Here is an 18,392-nt window from a genome sequence, read left to right on the forward strand (position 1 = left end):
GGACAATTGACGAGGGTTTCTCAAGATGAGTTACCCCTTGTGATGAACATTTTCCAAAGAAGACTTGAACCCATTCTTAGAAATTTTCAAAGTCATTTCCGCTGATAAATGCAAACATATGTACAAAGAAACTGCTGAGATTATGAATTGTGAAAGATTAGAAATAATTGTTAAGTTAATCAATTATTTATAATGTTCAAGATTTTTTTAAACAATCTCGATAGCGTTGAGAGCTTACCTATCAAGGGTTTTAATAATTTCTTTTTCACATCTTACTTAACGAGAACTTTTTGTCTACACCTGTAATCTTATCAAACATTATTGTGTCTGATATCAGTCACAATTTTTCCTCAGTCTCAGTGTGAAGCTAACTTGCTAACTCTAGTAACGCAAAATCGATCATTTTTCTTTTTAAATTAAAAAAAATGAATAAAGGGAATCTCTTTAGAGAATGTGATCGCCTGAGGACCTTTGAAGAGTGTCCCTTTGGGAATATTGATAGAGATCTGTTAGCTAAACACGGATTTTACTACAACCAACCCGAGGGTAAAGTAAAGTGCAAATTCTGCGATCTTTCTTTTACCGAGTGGCAAGGACAATACTACAATCCTATTTTATTCCATCGGGTGTATTCCCCATTGTGTCCTATTGTGATTCATCAGGCTCTCCGGAATGAACCCCTCGAAGTGGATGATATAACTCGAGTGAATTACGAGGCTGAAGATATACCTAACTGCGATTCAGGTCCTAATGAGCGCTTTATGACTCTGGAGACACGTCTGGAAAGTTTCTCAGATTGGCCCGTTGGGATGCACACGAGACCAGAAGATCTCGCTGAAGCAGGATTTTACTATTCAGGCCGTGGCGACATTGTTTTCTGCTTTGTTTGTGGTTTGAAGATAAATCAGTGGAAGATCTTCGATGATCCTTTTGTGAAACACGCTAAATTCAGTCGGAACTGCACCTTTCTGAAGGCTATTAAAGGTGAAGAATTTATTAAAAGTGTTCTAAAGGATGAAATGATAAAACTCTATGAACTGGAGACACAGAATTCAGATGATATCCTACCTGATGATCTGTGTTCAGTTTGTTATCAACGGAGGAGGACAATGGTTTGCGTGCCTTGTGGACACTTTGTGATGTGTGAGCGATGCAGTGATTCTCTGAACAAATGTCCAGTTTGTGGGAAACTACTTTCAAAGAAAATTAATGCAATCATTCTATGAATCAATGAGTAAACATTATTTTCTGCTTCAATAATATCTTCCCAACTTTCCAAAATGTCAACAAAAAAATGGAGGTACTTAACTGTCATGAGTTTGAACTTTTAACAAAATTTTTGTTACCTGTACTAAAAATGATTGTTCTCAATTTTAATCTCTAAAATAGCTTTTAATCAAAGAAAAAATATTTACTCAATTTACTTAGTGTTCCATTTTTACTAGTCAAGTTGATAGTGAGGCAATGACTTTATCAGTTGATAACAACCCACAATCAGTTCAAATTGTGAATTCGAACAGAACGAACGCACGTTTGTGGCGAAGAAATTAAATTATTGGATGTTGAGAGCTCAGTAAGTTTGAGATGGCTTCATCAGAATTTAAGGTCATTTCTAATTAACACCTATTAACTATTTATCCAACAATTGTGTCACCGTCATTGTGCAATTTGTATAGAAATGCCGCTGTCGTATGTTTTGCCAAGTATATGCGAATAAATTGTATCACGTAATAAAATCGTTGAAGCTTGAAGGCGTTAGCGGAAATTGCAAAATATTGCGCTTCAGAATATTTTCAAGCACACCTGAAAATTTTCTGGAACACTCCAGCTAGTTAGTTAGAGTTTTTTTCTGTGGCTGAAATTTGTATAACATTCTAGCTTAAGAATTTGTATTTTATGGCCTTTTAACTTACGTAAAGAAGATCAGATAAGCTTTTTTGCCAAAAACAAAGAATTTAGAAGGGAAAAGCTTTCGGGCTTCGCACACACTCTGCCTACGTACACTATATATTTTCCTATATTCCTTTAATGAATCGAACCTATCTATGGCAATGTATTTTAATAATATTTTAATAGGGTGGTCTGATAATACTTTAGCGTTGAAACGGGATCCAGAAGGCCCTAACTAAATACTCCTGGATCATTCAGAAAGTCCATTACTGGAAATCTGAGGTTTCGAGTTTTTTAACGTCACGCTGTTTGTCCGTCTATTCGATCGTTACCACGCCCAGAGCCCAAACGGTGAGAGATAGAGACTTGGAACCTTCGGGGGAGCCCCCATAAATCAACTCTGGGACCATTAAAGCCGCTTCTTTTACCCCAACCTCTCTCCTTCGCCTTCAAAACCAAATTTTTTGGGATTCCTCCAAAACGCGTCGTGCGATTTTTTCTATTTTTGAAAATGCTTTAGAGATTACCCAGGCGAATATTTCGTCCTTATAGAAAAATCCCAATAAATCATTCCTAATGCCTTCGGCACACCTTTTATTTCAGTATAATTTCATGAAATCAAAATTCGCATTCCTTTCTATCTCAAAGGATTTGCATAAGTTTATTCTACTCTTTCGATCTCAAAATTGGACTGAACTAAATTTAATTGGTGTGATGTTCAAAAGAAGAAGAAGAAGAGTGTGTAAGAGTAGGATAGACTTATGCAAAACTTTTAAAAAAGAAAGGGACGTGAAATTTGACTGCAAGGTCAGCGTTTTAAAAATAGGTCTAGAGAGCGCATTTATCAACCGAATGGGGTCATGTTTGGGTTCGTTGGAAAGGTTTTGGAATTTCCGATAAAACTGAACCGGTCCTAATCATAGATTACTATAGATAGTTACTATCATAGATAGACAGATAATTTATTTCATCAAGAATGACTTAATCTAATCTTAATTTTAAGCAATGTTTTTAGTTATTTGGAACTGGTTATGAACTAATAAGTAATTTTTGTCTAAAAATCAATTCTATTACCAGTCAAATGACCAGGTTTTTGACCTGGTTTAGATTTATTCAATTATATTCACATAAGGGAAGAGCACCAGCGATCAGCATTGTTCCTCGGATCGTCAGATTATTATCAGATTGTCGTACCAATTCAAATAAATTTTTAAAAATTGGCTACTTTTACCATTTAGCTTTCACAAGAATACAGTGCAATAGGTTTAGATTTAATTTTTAAAACCAATTTTCCGTGAGACACCTGATTAAATTTGTGACGATTACATTTATTTTTTATCAATTTATTGTAAAAATTTAAAATTCAAATGTGCAGATAGGGGAAACTGGGGCAAAAAGTCGCAAATCGAAAATTTCAAAATTCAATATCTGCCAAAATAAATAAGATAGCGGCTTAAAATTTTTTCTATAGACAGCCTCCATATGTCTTCTTCAATGTCGTAAGTTTGTTAAAATTTGAACAAGGAATTTAGAAAATAAAAAATATCGAAATTTTTAGCCCTATTTTTGAAATATTTTCCGTGCAAGATATCAATTATTAGCTACTTGTTTTAAATTTGATGCACTGGTGAATATTTAACGCTAAGACGACGGTGGACGCTAGCATTGCTTTATGACAAATCTTTATCTTTATACATATCTTAATAAATGTATTCTTTTTCTTCTGCACTAGCTCAAAAGCATGGTTATTATATAAAACAATAAAATAAAACAAATAAAATAAAATAAATATTTCCCAAATTACCTGGATATTCTTTGAATACGAATCCGATATCTATTTTAGAATTTTACAAAGATTCTTTTCTCCAGAAATCATTTTATTAAAAATGACCACTTGGGGTAAAAAGTAACAAAAGCTATGGAGCAAAAGGTAACAAAAACCAAAACAATTGCTGATGCTCCACGGTGAAAAGAAATGTCAATGCTATGTGTCGCCGCTTATTGTTTGCATTGGCCAAACGATTTGCAGTCTTTTGTGTGTTTTTTGTAAAATAGCTTAAAATGCGCTTTTCTCGTTCAGATAGGGAAAACAGTGTTTTACAAAGGTGTAGAAGAATAAATTTCCTATGAAAATATGTCATCTAGGTATTTTACTTAAATTTACGGAATCCCATAATAAAGCGAAACAAAATGTGATAGTATCTCATGCCTGATACTATTTGCCCCAACATTTTTGAGAATGATCACAAAATTACCTTTTAGAAAACGGCTCGATATATATTTCCTTACAATATAGAAGAAAATGACTTTCACAGAGTTGTAGAGCGGTAAATTTCCTATAAAACTGTGCTAATTAGAAATTTTGGAGGTGCACGGGTAGTTTGTAAAAAAAAATAAAATATCCGTTTTGTGACTTTTTGCCCCAGTCTCCCCTATAGTTAAATCGATCACTAATATACCGATTAGCAGACACAAAAATATCAAATAATATTTTGAGGCTTATATTTTCAATTAAAATAATCGAGCATGTCTCTTAACATTCCGATCCGGGGTACTCTTCCCTTACAACGCTTCGGGATGATTTTGAATTGATTTTAGGGATTTTTGAGTGAACCACGAATCGGTTCAAATTGGTTGAAAACCGGTAAACAGTAAATGTAAAAGTACTTTTGAGATATAGCAACTAAATCACCAGTTCGAGCATTTCGCAAAGTCTTGCCCGCTTTGCCACCCTTTTTCTAAAGTCAAATTATACAAAGTTCTTAAAATTCAATTCAAAATCAAAGTTAAAAAAGAATAGTTCATATGAAAAGAAGACCTAAAGCTATGATAATTCTGTTTTATTATTCAAATGCTCTTTTCATTATCAAAGCTTTCATTTGTGGGGACTTTGATATTACCATACCACATTCTTATCACTGTCTCTACCCGCTATTTCATGCACTCGCAAAATAATCATAAATGTGTGCCTCTGAAATATTCTAATTAATCTTTTCCATGGAAAAACAGTGACTCATTGTTTATGGTATTCCATGAAAATCTTCTAGAATTGCAGACACGTGATCTGGAAAATTATATTTTCTCGTGGCACTTTTTGCGTTCCTGATGAATGAGATATGCAAGAAAAAATTCCCCATTCATTGATGAATGAAATTCATGAGAAGGTCACTCAATTTCTTTGCATTTGTGATGACTTTGGCCAAGTGTGTGTGTGATTTATGCGATTTCTTGATTACTGGAGATTTCTTGTACTCATTATCACCCAAGAGTGGGCATGTATTGGTGTTGTGGTTGTGTATTGTATGATTTAAAAATGTTTGAGTTAAGATTTTGGTGTTCAACGAGCCGTTTTTTCGTGCAAGAGATCAGGATTTAAGGGAAGAAATTGGGATGAGTGCTTGGGTAAGGATAAGAATTTATAAAACCATCCAGGATCTTTTCAACGACTTTCTTTTTAAAATTTTAAATTGTCTGCACCGTGCAGCGCCTCTATGTGGTAGTAGGCAAAAACAGTTTTATAGCCCCCCTTCTACTTCGATGTTTGTTCGGTTGACTGCGTATTTGACAAAAATGGCTTCTCGTGCCAAGTAGTCCGCGTTCTTCAACAAAATTTTCAGTGAGTTTTTCTCAACTTTGCACCACAATCTACCTCCTAAAAGTACTGAAAAATCAGTGTTTGTGACCCTCATTTTACTTTTCTGCAGTTGAAACAGTAAAAGCAGGTTTGTGTAGTGGTTAAAATTGCATTTAGAAATTGTCTCAAAAGAGCACCTTCCATTGCCCACAAAATAAATGTGAAAGCTGGCTCTCTGTACAAAAGTGAACTATTAATGACGATGCTGGGCTGAATCCTAGAGATTCTCTCTGTACAAATCTTCTAATACTAACAGAATAACCATCTGGGACTTTTATCAAGTAATTATTGAGCAAATATTCCTTATTTTCTCGATTTAGTTGGTTGGCAAATGACTTTTCTGTGGTTTTGGGGTCGTTTTTGTGCATGAAAAAATGTCTCGTTGGCTGTTTTCTCTTTAATTCTCTTGTTTCTTTGCATTCTGCTTTTAATAAATCAACTTTTTTCTATATAAAATGATAATAACTCAGCTTTTGCACACGACCTCTACTATAAAATATTGTGGAAAAGTACTGTTTGTTGCTATTCAAGTCCCCTTTTTCTCTTGTGCTCTCCTTATGTTCCACAAGTCTCTCCAAGTAAATAATGTACTTTCCATTCAACTCTGCCTCAACTCAACTCGTTGGCAGAATAAAGCAAATCTCCTTTCGCGATATAAAGCTTTGCAATATTGAATGGTACAAAAAAAAACCGTGGAGAAAACGGGTTGTGTGCAGCAGCAGAAAACCCATTTGTACTCCGTCAAGCTCAAAACTTGCTTCAGAAATCCCCCCAAAAACCTAAGGCTTGAAGCCAAAGCACTTTCCGGGACAATGGGCAACGTCAAAGGGAAACATCTGCACCGACAGAGTGTGGTCTGTTGAGGCAGAGTGGCAAAAGAAAAAGACTTGGAAGACAAGCCAGGTGCTTGAAAGCCCTTAAATTGACGATGGGCAGGAGGGGAATGTCGGGATCTCACTTTTGAGAAAATTAGAATACCAAATTTCAATAACAAGGTGCCAGAGCAGCTGCTCTGGGGTTTATTTCGGACTAACACACTCCCAGCTTCTTGTAATCCCCTCGACCATCTTTCGAGTCACCCTGAATTCCAAGTAATCGTCACAATGAATCACATTCTTGGCAAGGCTTCTGCTAAAAATTTGCTCTTTGGCCCCTTCGTTTGCCGATAGGACCTTGAAATTGATTACACCACAAGCTAAATTCTGACAAAATTCTCTGAATCTAAACAATGCCGTCATCAGTTTGTTTTGCAAAATCGCATATCCAGGAAATTACGTAATTCCCAAATATACGTCCAAGGCTCAACCGTTTTTTAGAGGTTCTTCCATAAAAGGATAGCGTAAAGTGGTACAAGTTGGACAGTGGTACAAGTTATACAATGGTACAATTTGGACAGGGCTTTTTGTCTTGATAAATTTAGTACTTCATTTTTATTTGTATATTTTTAATGCTTTAGTTTTATAATTTGGTTCCTTGAGCTTAAAAACAAATTTTGTACTGTATTTATCAAGAAAAAGCCATGTCCAACTTGTACCAGCGAATTGTCCAACTTGTAACACTAATTCCAAATTATATCACATTACTAAGGAAAAATTTTCAGAGTAAAGTTACAAACATGTCTTTAAAAACGTTTTTTTTTTTTTTCAATTAAAGAACCATAATGTTTCATTAATCTAACCACAGGAAGCAGTAAAATTTTAACTACAATAAAAGTTATAGTTTTGTTATTCCAATATTTTTATTAACATTTTAATTAAAATAATTAGAAAAACAAGATTTGGAAGTTCATAGTAAAAAAAAGAAACATATAAAAAAGGAATAAAACTGCCCAATGGGATAAGTCCAAATTTAGCGTACACACAATAATTTTTCCTAAGCATGTGTTTGATTTGAATTAAAAACAACGTATAAGAGTGAGCGGGATGATTAGTGGTGGTTTCACTCACTCTTCAAGCATTATTTACAAAAGATGTTTATCTGTATTGCTCATTGCCTTTCCTATGTATAGGCGTTTTAGAAATGTGTGTGTGTGTGAAAGAGATAGGCTGAGAAGAAGCTTCTTACTCTCTCTGAAATGTCAAAAACATAATCATATAAGTGTTTTATTATTATTTTTGTAAGCAAAGCAGAATGCCCAAAGCACAATAACTTGTGTTTGTAAACATGTTTTTGAAATTGCCTATGTGAGTGAGCGAGATGACTAGATCGAGATTTCATTCACTCTCATTGAAATGTCAAAAACATGTTTACAAAACAAAAGTTATTATGCGCTGGGCAGAATACATTTTTTTTGTATACAACAATGTTTACATTAATGGCATACGCACAATAACTTTTGTCGTGGAAGCCTGTTTTCAAGACTCCCAATGAGAGCGAGCGAGACAACTAAAAATAATTTTACTCACTATTGTTCAAATGTCAAACAGATATTTACAAAAAAAGAAATTTTTGTAACGTTTTAGTAAAACAAAACCAAAATATTTTGCATATTTAGTTATTCAGAGTCCTTTGGTTTTTAAACATACTTCTAAAATTATTTGTGAGAATCAGCGAGACAACTAGAAGTGTCGCAAACTCTCAAATGTCAAAAGTATGTTTACAAAACAAGATAGTATGTGCTGTTGATTAATGACCAGCGCACAGTAACTTTTGTTTAGTAAACATGTTTTTGACATTTCAATGAGAGTGAGCGAGATGACTAGATCTAGATCTCACTCTATCTCATTGAAATGTCAAAAACATGTTTACTAAACAAAAGTTATTGTGAGTTGGGAATAATGCTCAACGCACAATTACTTTTGTTTTGTAAACATGTTTTTGACATTTCAATGTGAGTGAAGGAAACGAAGATCTTCTCATCTCCTTCTCTCTTATAGGAAATTTTGAAAACATGTTTATAAAACAAAAGTTATTGTGCGTCGGGCATAAGTTGTGTCTAATGCCCAACGCATAATCACTTTTGTAAACATGTTTTTTTTTAGTATTTCAATGAGTGGAAGTGAGATCTACATCTTGTCATCTCGCTCACTCTTATGCAGTCTACGCACTATAGAGAAATTTATGTCCATATTGTAGCAATTTGCCTACAGTTGCTTAGGAAAAACTGAAATATAGACATAAATTTCTCATGGTAAAGGTCATTATAGTCGAATTCAACAACATGTTTACAAAAGAAAAGTTATTGTGTGTTCGGCATAATGCCCAACGTACAATAACTTTTGTTTAGTAAACATGTCTTTGACATTTCAATGAGAGTGAGTGAGATCTAGATCTAATTATTGATTAATCGTGTCGAGTCCTAAAATTAAATTTGTCTTGCCAAAAACGTGCCACGTCAATGGTAAGCGGACTTGCCATCATCAAATCTCCTACACTCAATTTTAGCCTCGTGGTGGAAGTATCAGTCAAGTCCCCGGGAACTTGAACGCGTGGATGTTCCTTATTTGCTCCTCTAGCCGCTGCCTAAAGTTTTTTTTTTTATATGGAATTCTTTGAAGCCAACTCATAAATTGCTTCGAAACTCAGCTTACACTTCGAGTTACGAAAAACTTTTTAGATGGAAATATATAATATTTATCCATCTTTACAACGCACAGAGTCCTGTGTACAAGGCACACCTCAATTGTGCGTGTAACGGTCACGAGTGCAGAAAAATTCCCATACGCATTTGTATGTGAATGTAAGAAATTGGCTTCCACGTTGAAGGCCACTTGCCAGGGGTAGTTGCTTCCGATCTAGTCACCTCGCTCACTCTCATGGGAAATTTTGAAAATATGTTTACAAAACAAAAGTTATTGCGCGTTGGGCATCAGAATCGTCTCATTCACTCACACAATACCGTCATAAAATGTGTTTACAAAACAAAAGTGATTGTATTATTTAGTCCTTGTTTGAAACTTACAAGAATTATTTATTTACTATCTTACTGGAAAATTTGCTTTAAAATAATTCACTTTTTAAACTGGCTTTAAAAACTTCACAAAAAGTTAAATTTTTAAATACAAAAGTGATTTTGGTTTTTGTCAATTATTAAAAAAAACATCTTTGATTTTACTAAGAACAAGAAATTTATGATGTCTCGATAATTTTTTCTTAAATTCTCCAACTTACTGAAACAAATAAATATTAGAGCAAGACCAATAACTATTGCAAGAGATAGATTTTGCATTTTAAAGTGCTTTGAAATGTTCTAAATGAGTTTTGCAGTCTCCGCGAAAATCAATACAAATAGATACACAACTACTTCTCAAAATGCTGGCAAGTCAAAAAAAAAGAGCAACTGGATTGGTGGGAATTGCCCCCCTAATCTGCAAATTTTGTATTTGAGATCTACCAGTATACTGCGAAATCATTGTGCTCTTACGTCATATGTGAGGCAAAAAGAGGCACGGACAAAGAAAATTCGTGACTGTATGGTGAAGTGTAAAATGCCAAAGCAGCCAAATTTTACTCACTCAACCATATTATTTTCCGCAGACGCTCAGTTGTAAATTTTGTTTTGTTCTCTCGCAAAGAACTGCGATGTTGGGTATAAACGATGAGTTGATGGTTTTTATATAGAAAACTGACTGCAGAGAGACCTCGCACTCTCTAGTGCCTTTTTTGCATGGAGACCCCCTTTTTCGAAATTACAATGAGCAATACATTAAAATATTTAATTTTGCTTTTGTTTTTTTCATAAGTCGTAGACATTGATGAATTTTAATAGAATAATAATGAGTTTTCTAGTATAGAGATGTTTTGGATGGTGCAGTAGGAATAAAAAGTGTAATTGGTGCCTTGTGTATGGACACATTGCAAGAAGTTGCATTCCTACGGTTTGATTGCAAAAGTGTTTTGCTAATAATACTTTTGAGGAGTTCAGTGTAGGTTGTTTGTTTGGCTATTATGATATCAGACGGGGAATATTTTAAGTGTGAATTGGTATGTTGGTAGAGATGGCTTCTGCGTAATTTCTTATTGTTATTTTCAAAAGTCATTGGGGAATTTTTGTATTGGGCATAGAGAGGAAATTTTTCAAGATCACCCTGCTCATGCCTGTATTTGTTGTTGGTGAGTGCATAATTTCTTGGAATTGCTCTGGCTTGTACATAACAATCTTATACTGAATTGTATGGAAAGAGCAAGAGAGAGAGGATGGATGAGGAGAGACTTATGTGATCTCCTGGAGTACATTCATGTTGATGGTTTTTTTCGTGAAAGAATTTTTTGTGTATAGTTTTCTTCTCCTCTCTTTTTCCCTAAACTAGTCCGACTGCATTCCAATGTAAGTTCCCATGGACGTGGGGTCTCTTTTCGCGCGGCACGGTATCCCATTAGAATTGTGGATTGTATAAAGTTTTCTTGAAAAATCGATGTAAGTGAAAGAGTCAGAGGGACATGTCCAGGTGATGGGGTCTCCCTTACGCTCATTCTTGTTTGCAAGCATCAGACATGGGACACTAATACTAACACAGTGGGATTGGTGCAAATGCACTCTTGGAGAGAAAAGTGGTGGAAATGTACTCTTGCAGCATCTCGGTGGTCCATGGGAGAGACGTTTCCACTGCACTTCGATCCATTGTGTCTCTCACAGTCGTCCAGAGTAGTTTGTTAAGTGTTGTTGATAGCATACCCAGAAGGCCTACCTAGGGGCTAGAGAAAAATCTTAAAGAGTGACATTGAGAAAAAAATTTCAGTGGAAAAGTTTATTTTCGGGAAAAAAATATTCCTCAATTGTGAGTGATTTCTTGCCTGAAAGAAAATGTAGTTTACGAGATTTGTTGAATGAAATTAAGACAAAAAGAAAAGAATACTGTGGAGTTCCTGAAAAAAAGAACAAGTACAAAATTTATTCGTTAAGAACTAAAGAAACATCAAAGGGAGGAAAGACTTGAAGTAACGAGAGACTCATTTGGGTTTGTGGCTTTTTTTCTCCACAATTTATATACACAGTGTTTTTTTTTTGCTTTTCTTCCTTTAGAGAGCTCAATAAAAATAAATAACGCTGGAATGTGGGTTTTGATAGTTTGTGTGTAAAATAGTATAATAGTGTTCGGGCTCAATTCATTTATGTACTTTAAAGAGAGGAAGTGTGGGCCGGATTCATGAATCACACCAAGTGTATACGGGTAAAGAGTGAGAGAGGATAGAGCTAGATTAAAAAAAAATAAAATAAAGTTGCTAGAGTACTAATAGAAAATTATTAACATGCATGTACGTAATGCACATTAGGTTTCACCTCAATCCTTCTACATACTTTTTTCTTTACCTTAAATGTACAACTGCAACGATAATTGTTACAAACCGTGTGGTTTTGATTACATCTCAATGACTAGTGTGGGTGTTGATTGAGAAAAATTCTGGAATCACGATGGTGAGACTTTCGGTGGGAATTTTCGTGTGGGAATTTTCTCAGGCGATAGAGAAGGCTCCAAAGCAGATTATCCCACAATTGTCTGAAGCAATTGAAATTGAAAGAAACCAGCAATTTCTCTTCCTAAACCCATTGGAGTGTGTATGAAGTTTGGTTGAGAATGAACTGTATAACTGTGATTGTGTGAGAAAGTTGATTTCAATGAAATTCTTGATTTTACCACCCTGGGGTAGAATTTAGCCTGAAAGGTGTAAATCTAACCCTTTATGAAATTCGGTTAAAGGGAATATTTAGATAGGCTTTTATTTTTAATCAGAAAAATCTAGCGGTTTTATTCATAAAGGCCTCTACACATTGGGAGCATTTTTTGTCAAAAATTGCATTTTTAACAGAATTTTGACGTTTCTGCCTAAAGCACTGCAGCCAATTTCCTTCAAAAAAGCAATTTTTGACGAAAATTGTGCTCAATGTGTAGACACCTTAACAGAAAATTATAAGATTTGAAAAAAAAACTTTGGCATCATTTGTCCAATCTTCTTTATAGTGAAACTCCAGAAAACGTCATTGTTTTCATCGACTTCTTTCCAACTGCATTTTTTAATATTGGAATGAAAATCCATAATTTTAATCAATTTATTTTTAATGTCCAATTTTACCCACAAAGTGTCCAAATTTGGAAACTCCAAAATTATGAACCTTTCCCCTATTTTTGATATAAAACTAAATAGAAGATTTTTATAAACTCAATGAAATTTCGAAAGTCGAAAAATGGAGGTATCAATCAAGGCGCTAAAATATGTTTCATGATTTTTCCTATAAATAACATTAAGATTAATCGGTAATATGACACACAGGAAATCTCTGAATGTAATGGCGCCTAGAGCACTTGATTTTTGATTTCCCAGCCTGGTCTTGAATTTGTTTTTTGTCTATCGTGGAAAAATCTTTATCTAAGTTTGTTGGAAATTAGAGCTGAAAGAGTCATTAATTTTTAGGGCGTTTTCCATTGATAATCTCAAATTCCACTTCAGAAAATATTCCAAGAATGAAATACGCAATGTCTTTTTTATGATTAATTTCACAAATAAATAGAGGAGGGGCGGAACATATATTGCAAATCCATCATGTTCAATGAATGATTGGTAAGCAAGAGACTCATTATGCAATTAACACTTGTTAAACATTTAGGGAAACATTGGAATGAAATTATTGCATTCTAAAGTTTTTAAAGTGTTTAATTTTTTTCATTGATGAAGACTAAACTTATTGAAAATAGTAATGCATTAATATTAAAAATTTTAGTTAAGCGGTTAGTCTACTTAGTGAACTCTAAGAAAATCAGGCCAATATCATAAAAGAGCGCATAATATGCATAAAGCATCTCCACTTAGCGACTTACTAATTCTAATCGATTGACTAATTGCAAAGTCATTCATTCATTCATTTTCAACTGAATCTGGGTCTCAATCTGAGTCGTAATCGATTTAAAACCTTTTAGCTTCCTCAACAACGGTATCAACACATAAAATTACATAATTTGAATGTTTTTCTTTAATATCAAAAGTTGCTCCATTAAAACCTTTCTAAATCAGAAGCTAGTAATGTTATGACTCCAATAGTGTCTTAAAATCTTACGAATTTGACTGGATCGATAGTCCTTGAATTATGAGTTATGATCTGACTTGTTCCTAAATTTTATGAATTCTAAATCCGTTAATCCGGGAATCCATAATGAATATCTTTCCCAAAATCGAAATATATTCTAAAACGGTTTGCAGACTTAAGCGACCATTATACCGTCTTCAGACTGGAGGCCTAGCGCAGTTCCCGAAGGCTTCAAAAATGTTCATAACAAACATTTCTGTTAACTTTTCAAAATCTAGTGGATAATTTGCCATTAATATTCAATCCGAAGCAATAATTTCCTCAAAAATCTTACCTGCCATATAGCTAAACCTCAGGACTAAAGCCCGTATTAGACTAGAAGTTTTTAGCCCAGTTCCAAAAGGTCTCAAAATCAGCAAGCATTTTTAATGTTTTTTTTTAGAATTCGGTAATTGATTTGCTCTTGAAAATCCAATTCTAAGTTCCAAAAAAATCTTGACTGATAAGAAATTAGAGCAGTTAAGCTTTAGGTCAGAAGCCCATATTAAGGTTTAGTCATATGGCTTACTTTTTGTAATTTGCTATCATGCAAGATTGAAGGAATTTTGGCTTAAGACGCAAATCAGATTCGGCTGATGATTCGGCCTAATTCAGAGTGAAATTGAATGGTAAAAGGCAATGTGGGTTTTAGACTAGAGATTTAGCCATTTTTCCGAATGTTTCGAAATCCGAAATAACAACAAGTAATCTCAATGGATTTTTCAACATCTAATGGATCATTTGAATTTGATATAAACTTGTAAATCAAAATTTTTATAAGAATCTTGAACAATAAGAAATTAAAGGAGGTAAGCCATATGGCTAATCCTTAAACGGACTTCAGACCTAAAGCCCAAAATAGACACAGGGATCGGCTTAGGGATCAGCCCGAAAAATGAGGATTGGTGTCAATACATTCAGCTGATCCTTAATCCTAAATCCTCAGTGTATGATACTTTGGGCTGATCCTTTACTTTACAGCCAAATTTTTCGAGCTGAGTATTCTACAGGATCAGCCCGTGTCTATTTTCGGCATAAGCCTTAGCCATATGGCTTAACTTGTCTAATGTCTTTTCAATTAAGACTTTAGAAACTTATCAATTAAGATTGGACAATATGGGAAGGTGATAAATTTTGAAAATTTTTTTGGGTTTTTAAATTTTGAAAAACTAATAAAATTGGTTGCTACAGTGCGTACCATTACCATAAAGTCACTTTGCAGAACTCAAATTTTTTTCTGTATTCCTATTTTTGCCATATTTACGCCGATATTCGCCAATACACTTACGTTTTGGAGTTAAAATCTGCAATTTCGGATGCCTGGAGCAAGTCTGAAGATAAGTTCATCGAAAATTTAATCAATAGTATGCCTAATCGTATTCTTGAAATACTTCAGAAAAACGCGCTAGAGTCACTAATTTTAAAGATTTGCATAAAAATTATCTCGTCTAATAATATTACAAAAGAATTTATTGACTTTATCGTAGTTTTACGCTCAAAAACACTGTAAAATAGATATTCTTTCAATAAAAATTTAAGAAAGATGTTGCACTGTCAAAAAACTATTATAAATAAGTTCAAATCAAAGTGTTTTGTGGAAAAAAATTAAGTAAAAAAAATATATATAGAAGAAAATGTGACTATTGAGAAGTGACTTTATGGTAATGATACACTGGAAAACCATAAAAATCAGCATTTCTTCAATGGAAAAATGGGAAAGCCGTTGCAATGTCAAAAAAATACAATAATCAGGTGTAAAATAATTCAATTCAAAGTATTTTACAGAAAAAAATTTAAATAAAACGAATACGGAAAAAATTGTGAGTTCTGCAAACTGACCTTATGGTAATGGTACGCATTGTATTTTGAATTTCGAAACCATCGGGAACTGGGCTAAACCTTAGGTCTGAAGCCGATCTTATACCCTAGATACACTTACGACTTAAGGTAAGAGACAACTTAGTGGAAAATGATAGAAATGCAATTTGACCATTCTTTCTAATATAATTACGCTAAGCCGTCTCTCGGCTAATCCTCAGGTATATTGAGGCCCTTAGGTTTGAACCCCCTATAGGCCTAAATTGTCATACACTTATACGGGCTTCAGATCTAGGGCTTAGCCATATGGTCTAACTTCTTATCAATCAATATTTTTCATAAAATTTTGACTTAGAATTGTATTATAAAACCCAAATAATCTATTGGATTCTAAAGAACCAAATTAATTGGTTGTTTTTAAGATTTTGAGACCTGCTGGAACTGGGCTAAACCTCTAGTCTGGATTTATGTCGATCAATCCTTCAGTGGACAAGGATCGCTTATAGTATCTATGAACGTATAATATCTAATTACCCCATGTTTACTATTGCCCCAGTTTCCTTTATGCAGAGTTTCTTTAACCTCTCCTAGAGGCGCTTGTGACGCTTCTTAGCAAGACTATGCGCTCAGCAGAACTTCTTCAAATCGCTAGATAATTTGTAAATCTCAAGATAGAGCTTTATGGAAAGATTCATTTATTAATTATATCTAATCTTAGATTACAATTAGTTCTTTATGGTTTTGATAGTCTCTTTAACTTTTTTCTGTAATTTATTAGAGCATATTATACCTACGCTTTTTTTCAAACCAACTTATTGCCTTTCAGCTTTCCCAATTTTATTTAGCCTTTCACTTTTTGTATTATAATTTCAAAATTATAATTTTATTGCGCCATTTAGACCATTTGCGTATCACAATGGACTTTTGCTTATAAATGCGCTATCCACTTATCATTGGTATCATCGCATTATTTGCACAGCGTTTCAGGTATAATCTTTCTTTGCACTGCACGTTCTTTAGTCGCTTTTTTTTAGATATTCACTGTGTGGTGATCGTGTTGTTTTGTGTGTGGGCTCTCTCTGTGAGAATATAATTTTGTACATAAAGAATTTGGCAGTTTTATTTATAGGATTGGTTGTTCTTTTCCCAAAATTCTCTTTGCAGACAAATGCTAACTCTCGATCTTCTCTTGAGGGCTAAAATGGCAGTATGTCAATTGCTGCCAAAAATTCACAGATACACAAATCCAGGCTACGATTGCTGTGACAATCGCACAAGGGAGAGTGGTGAGAGTGGGACTGATGTTGGTCCGAGTACATCAAGTGGTGGTAGTAGCAGTTCTTCAAGTGGATCTGGGGTTGTAGGGAATGATGATGTTGGTGGTGTAAGTCGTGCTCAGGCTCTAGCTTGTCGTCCAACACCAATAATGTCCAATATTGAGGATTTGCATCGGGAGGAGAATCGTTTGTTAACTTTTGACAATTGGAATGTTGAATTTATTGATAAACGCCAATTGGCTATGCTGGGCTTCTACTTTTTGGGATATCAGGATGTTGTTAAGTGTGCATTCTGTCGGGTGGAAATTGGCCGTTGGGAACCGAGTGATGAAGTGTTTACGGAACACTATCGTTGGAGTACAAATTGTCCATTGCTGAGGCGTAGGCCAACAGCTAATGTTCCTCTCGATCCTGAGGCACTAAATCGGGTTTTACCCAGTGTATCTTATGATACTTGTGGTCCGTGCGGGGTGACACAACCACGTCCGGCGGTTTTTGCTGAAGCTGCCCATTCGGCCATTAGTACTGATACATTTACACCTGCAGCGGTGTTCTATCACAATCCACCGAGGAGATGTGATTATGCCGAGTTGGAAATTGAAGCCAATCGATTGGCAACGTTCCGGGAATGGCCGAGGAATCTCAAGATGAAACCCGATGAACTCTGCGATGCTGGATTCTTCTACACGGGTATTGGGGATCGTGTACAGTGCTTCAGCTGTGGGGGTGGTTTGAAGGATTGGGAGGACAATGATTGTGCCTGGGAGCAACATGCTCTGTGGTACGATAACTGTGAATATCTCAAATTGATTAAGGGACAGAAGTATATTGATGAAATTAAGGCGAAACATGCACAAAAACTCAATGCCACTGAAGGGGCACAAGAAGCATCATCAGCCGTTACTGCCCTTCAGCAAGTTCCACTACCTGCTGCTAAGGAGGAGCCATTGAGTGAAGAAGTTGTTGGGACGAAAATCCCGGCTGATGCACTAGAGAATAAATTGTGCAAAATTTGCTTCGTGAATGAATACAATACGGCTTTTCTGCCGTGTGGTCACGTTGTGGCTTGTGCCAAGTGTGCATCATCCGTCACAAGCTGCCCTCTGTGTCGAGAGCCCTTTACAACTGTGACCAGGATATATTTTTCATAGATACAATGCACAGCTTAATTAAACATTATTTTTGTATAAAATCCCTACTAGTCCAAATCATACAGAATATATTTCTCTGTTCCTGTCGCGTTCACTCTGCTCCGTTACTTGAGTAGTGTGAACGCGACAGATAAAATTTTCAAATAACACGCTAATAGCTTTTAAGTTAGAAATAAAAATTCTGAAAAATTAAAGAAATCGAAGTTATGTTTTTTTTAATTATTTTTTTGCTTTGCAAAAACTGATCACATTTAAAATGCAAATTAGTTAAGTTCATACTGAAATTTGAGAATAGTGTAACATAAGTGAATAAATAAGAAAAAAATATAACATGGTCTTTCTCATTATCTTTTGCCGCAAAGTGCAAAGGGAGGCAATTGGCGCCAATTTTCGCTGAGACATTGGCGAGAAATTCAGTGATATCACTTATCAACCGCGTGATATAGCCACAAGCATCGTATTTTAGCGATGGAATTGTACAGCAGGGAGATGTATTTTGCCCACGAGGCACGATTTGGTGAACTGTACTTGCAAGAATGCAAATTCAAAAAAAAAACATTCGCTGTACTCATTTCTACAGCAGAGTTGCAAATTTCTGATTTATTCCACATAAGGATAATTAT

At 34.8% G+C, this 18,392-nt stretch overlaps 2 protein-coding genes across 6 annotated transcripts; both read left to right on the forward strand.

Moving 5' to 3' along the window:
* Nucleotides 1-425: 425 nt before the first annotated feature.
* LOC129802618 (death-associated inhibitor of apoptosis 1-like) lies at nt 426-1,226 on the forward strand. The gene has a single exon (XM_055848590.1). The coding sequence runs from the start codon at nt 426-428 to the stop codon at nt 1,224-1,226; it is 801 nt and encodes a 266-aa protein (XP_055704565.1).
* Nucleotides 1,227-1,501: 275 nt separating this feature from the next.
* LOC129802617 (death-associated inhibitor of apoptosis 1-like) lies at nt 1,502-17,870 on the forward strand. Of its 5 annotated transcripts, none has more exons than XM_055848584.1 (2): nt 1,502-1,573; nt 16,506-17,870. In XM_055848584.1, exons 1-2 carry the CDS (start codon nt 1,560-1,562, stop codon nt 17,767-17,769), a joined length of 1,278 nt encoding a protein of 425 aa, XP_055704559.1. In that variant the 5' UTR covers nt 1,502-1,559; the 3' UTR covers nt 17,770-17,870. The 5 variants fall into 5 exon arrangements, with proteins under 5 accessions (XP_055704559.1, XP_055704564.1, XP_055704560.1 ...); XM_055848589.1 differs by having other exon boundaries at nt 1,553-1,605; XM_055848585.1 differs by lacking the exon at nt 1,502-1,573 and adding an exon at nt 5,438-11,421.
* The last annotated feature ends 522 nt before the right edge of the window (nt 17,871-18,392 follow it).

Source organism: Phlebotomus papatasi, chromosome 2, assembly GCF_024763615.1.
Source record: "Phlebotomus papatasi isolate M1 chromosome 2, Ppap_2.1, whole genome shotgun sequence".
Taxonomy (NCBI): Eukaryota; Metazoa; Arthropoda; class Insecta; order Diptera; family Psychodidae; genus Phlebotomus; species Phlebotomus papatasi.

What these genes read in the sequence shown, in the direction of transcription:
- LOC129802618 (XM_055848590.1), top strand. Translation starts at nt 426, where the DNA reads ATGAATAAAGGGAATCTCTTTAGAGAATGTGATCGCCTGAGGACCTTT.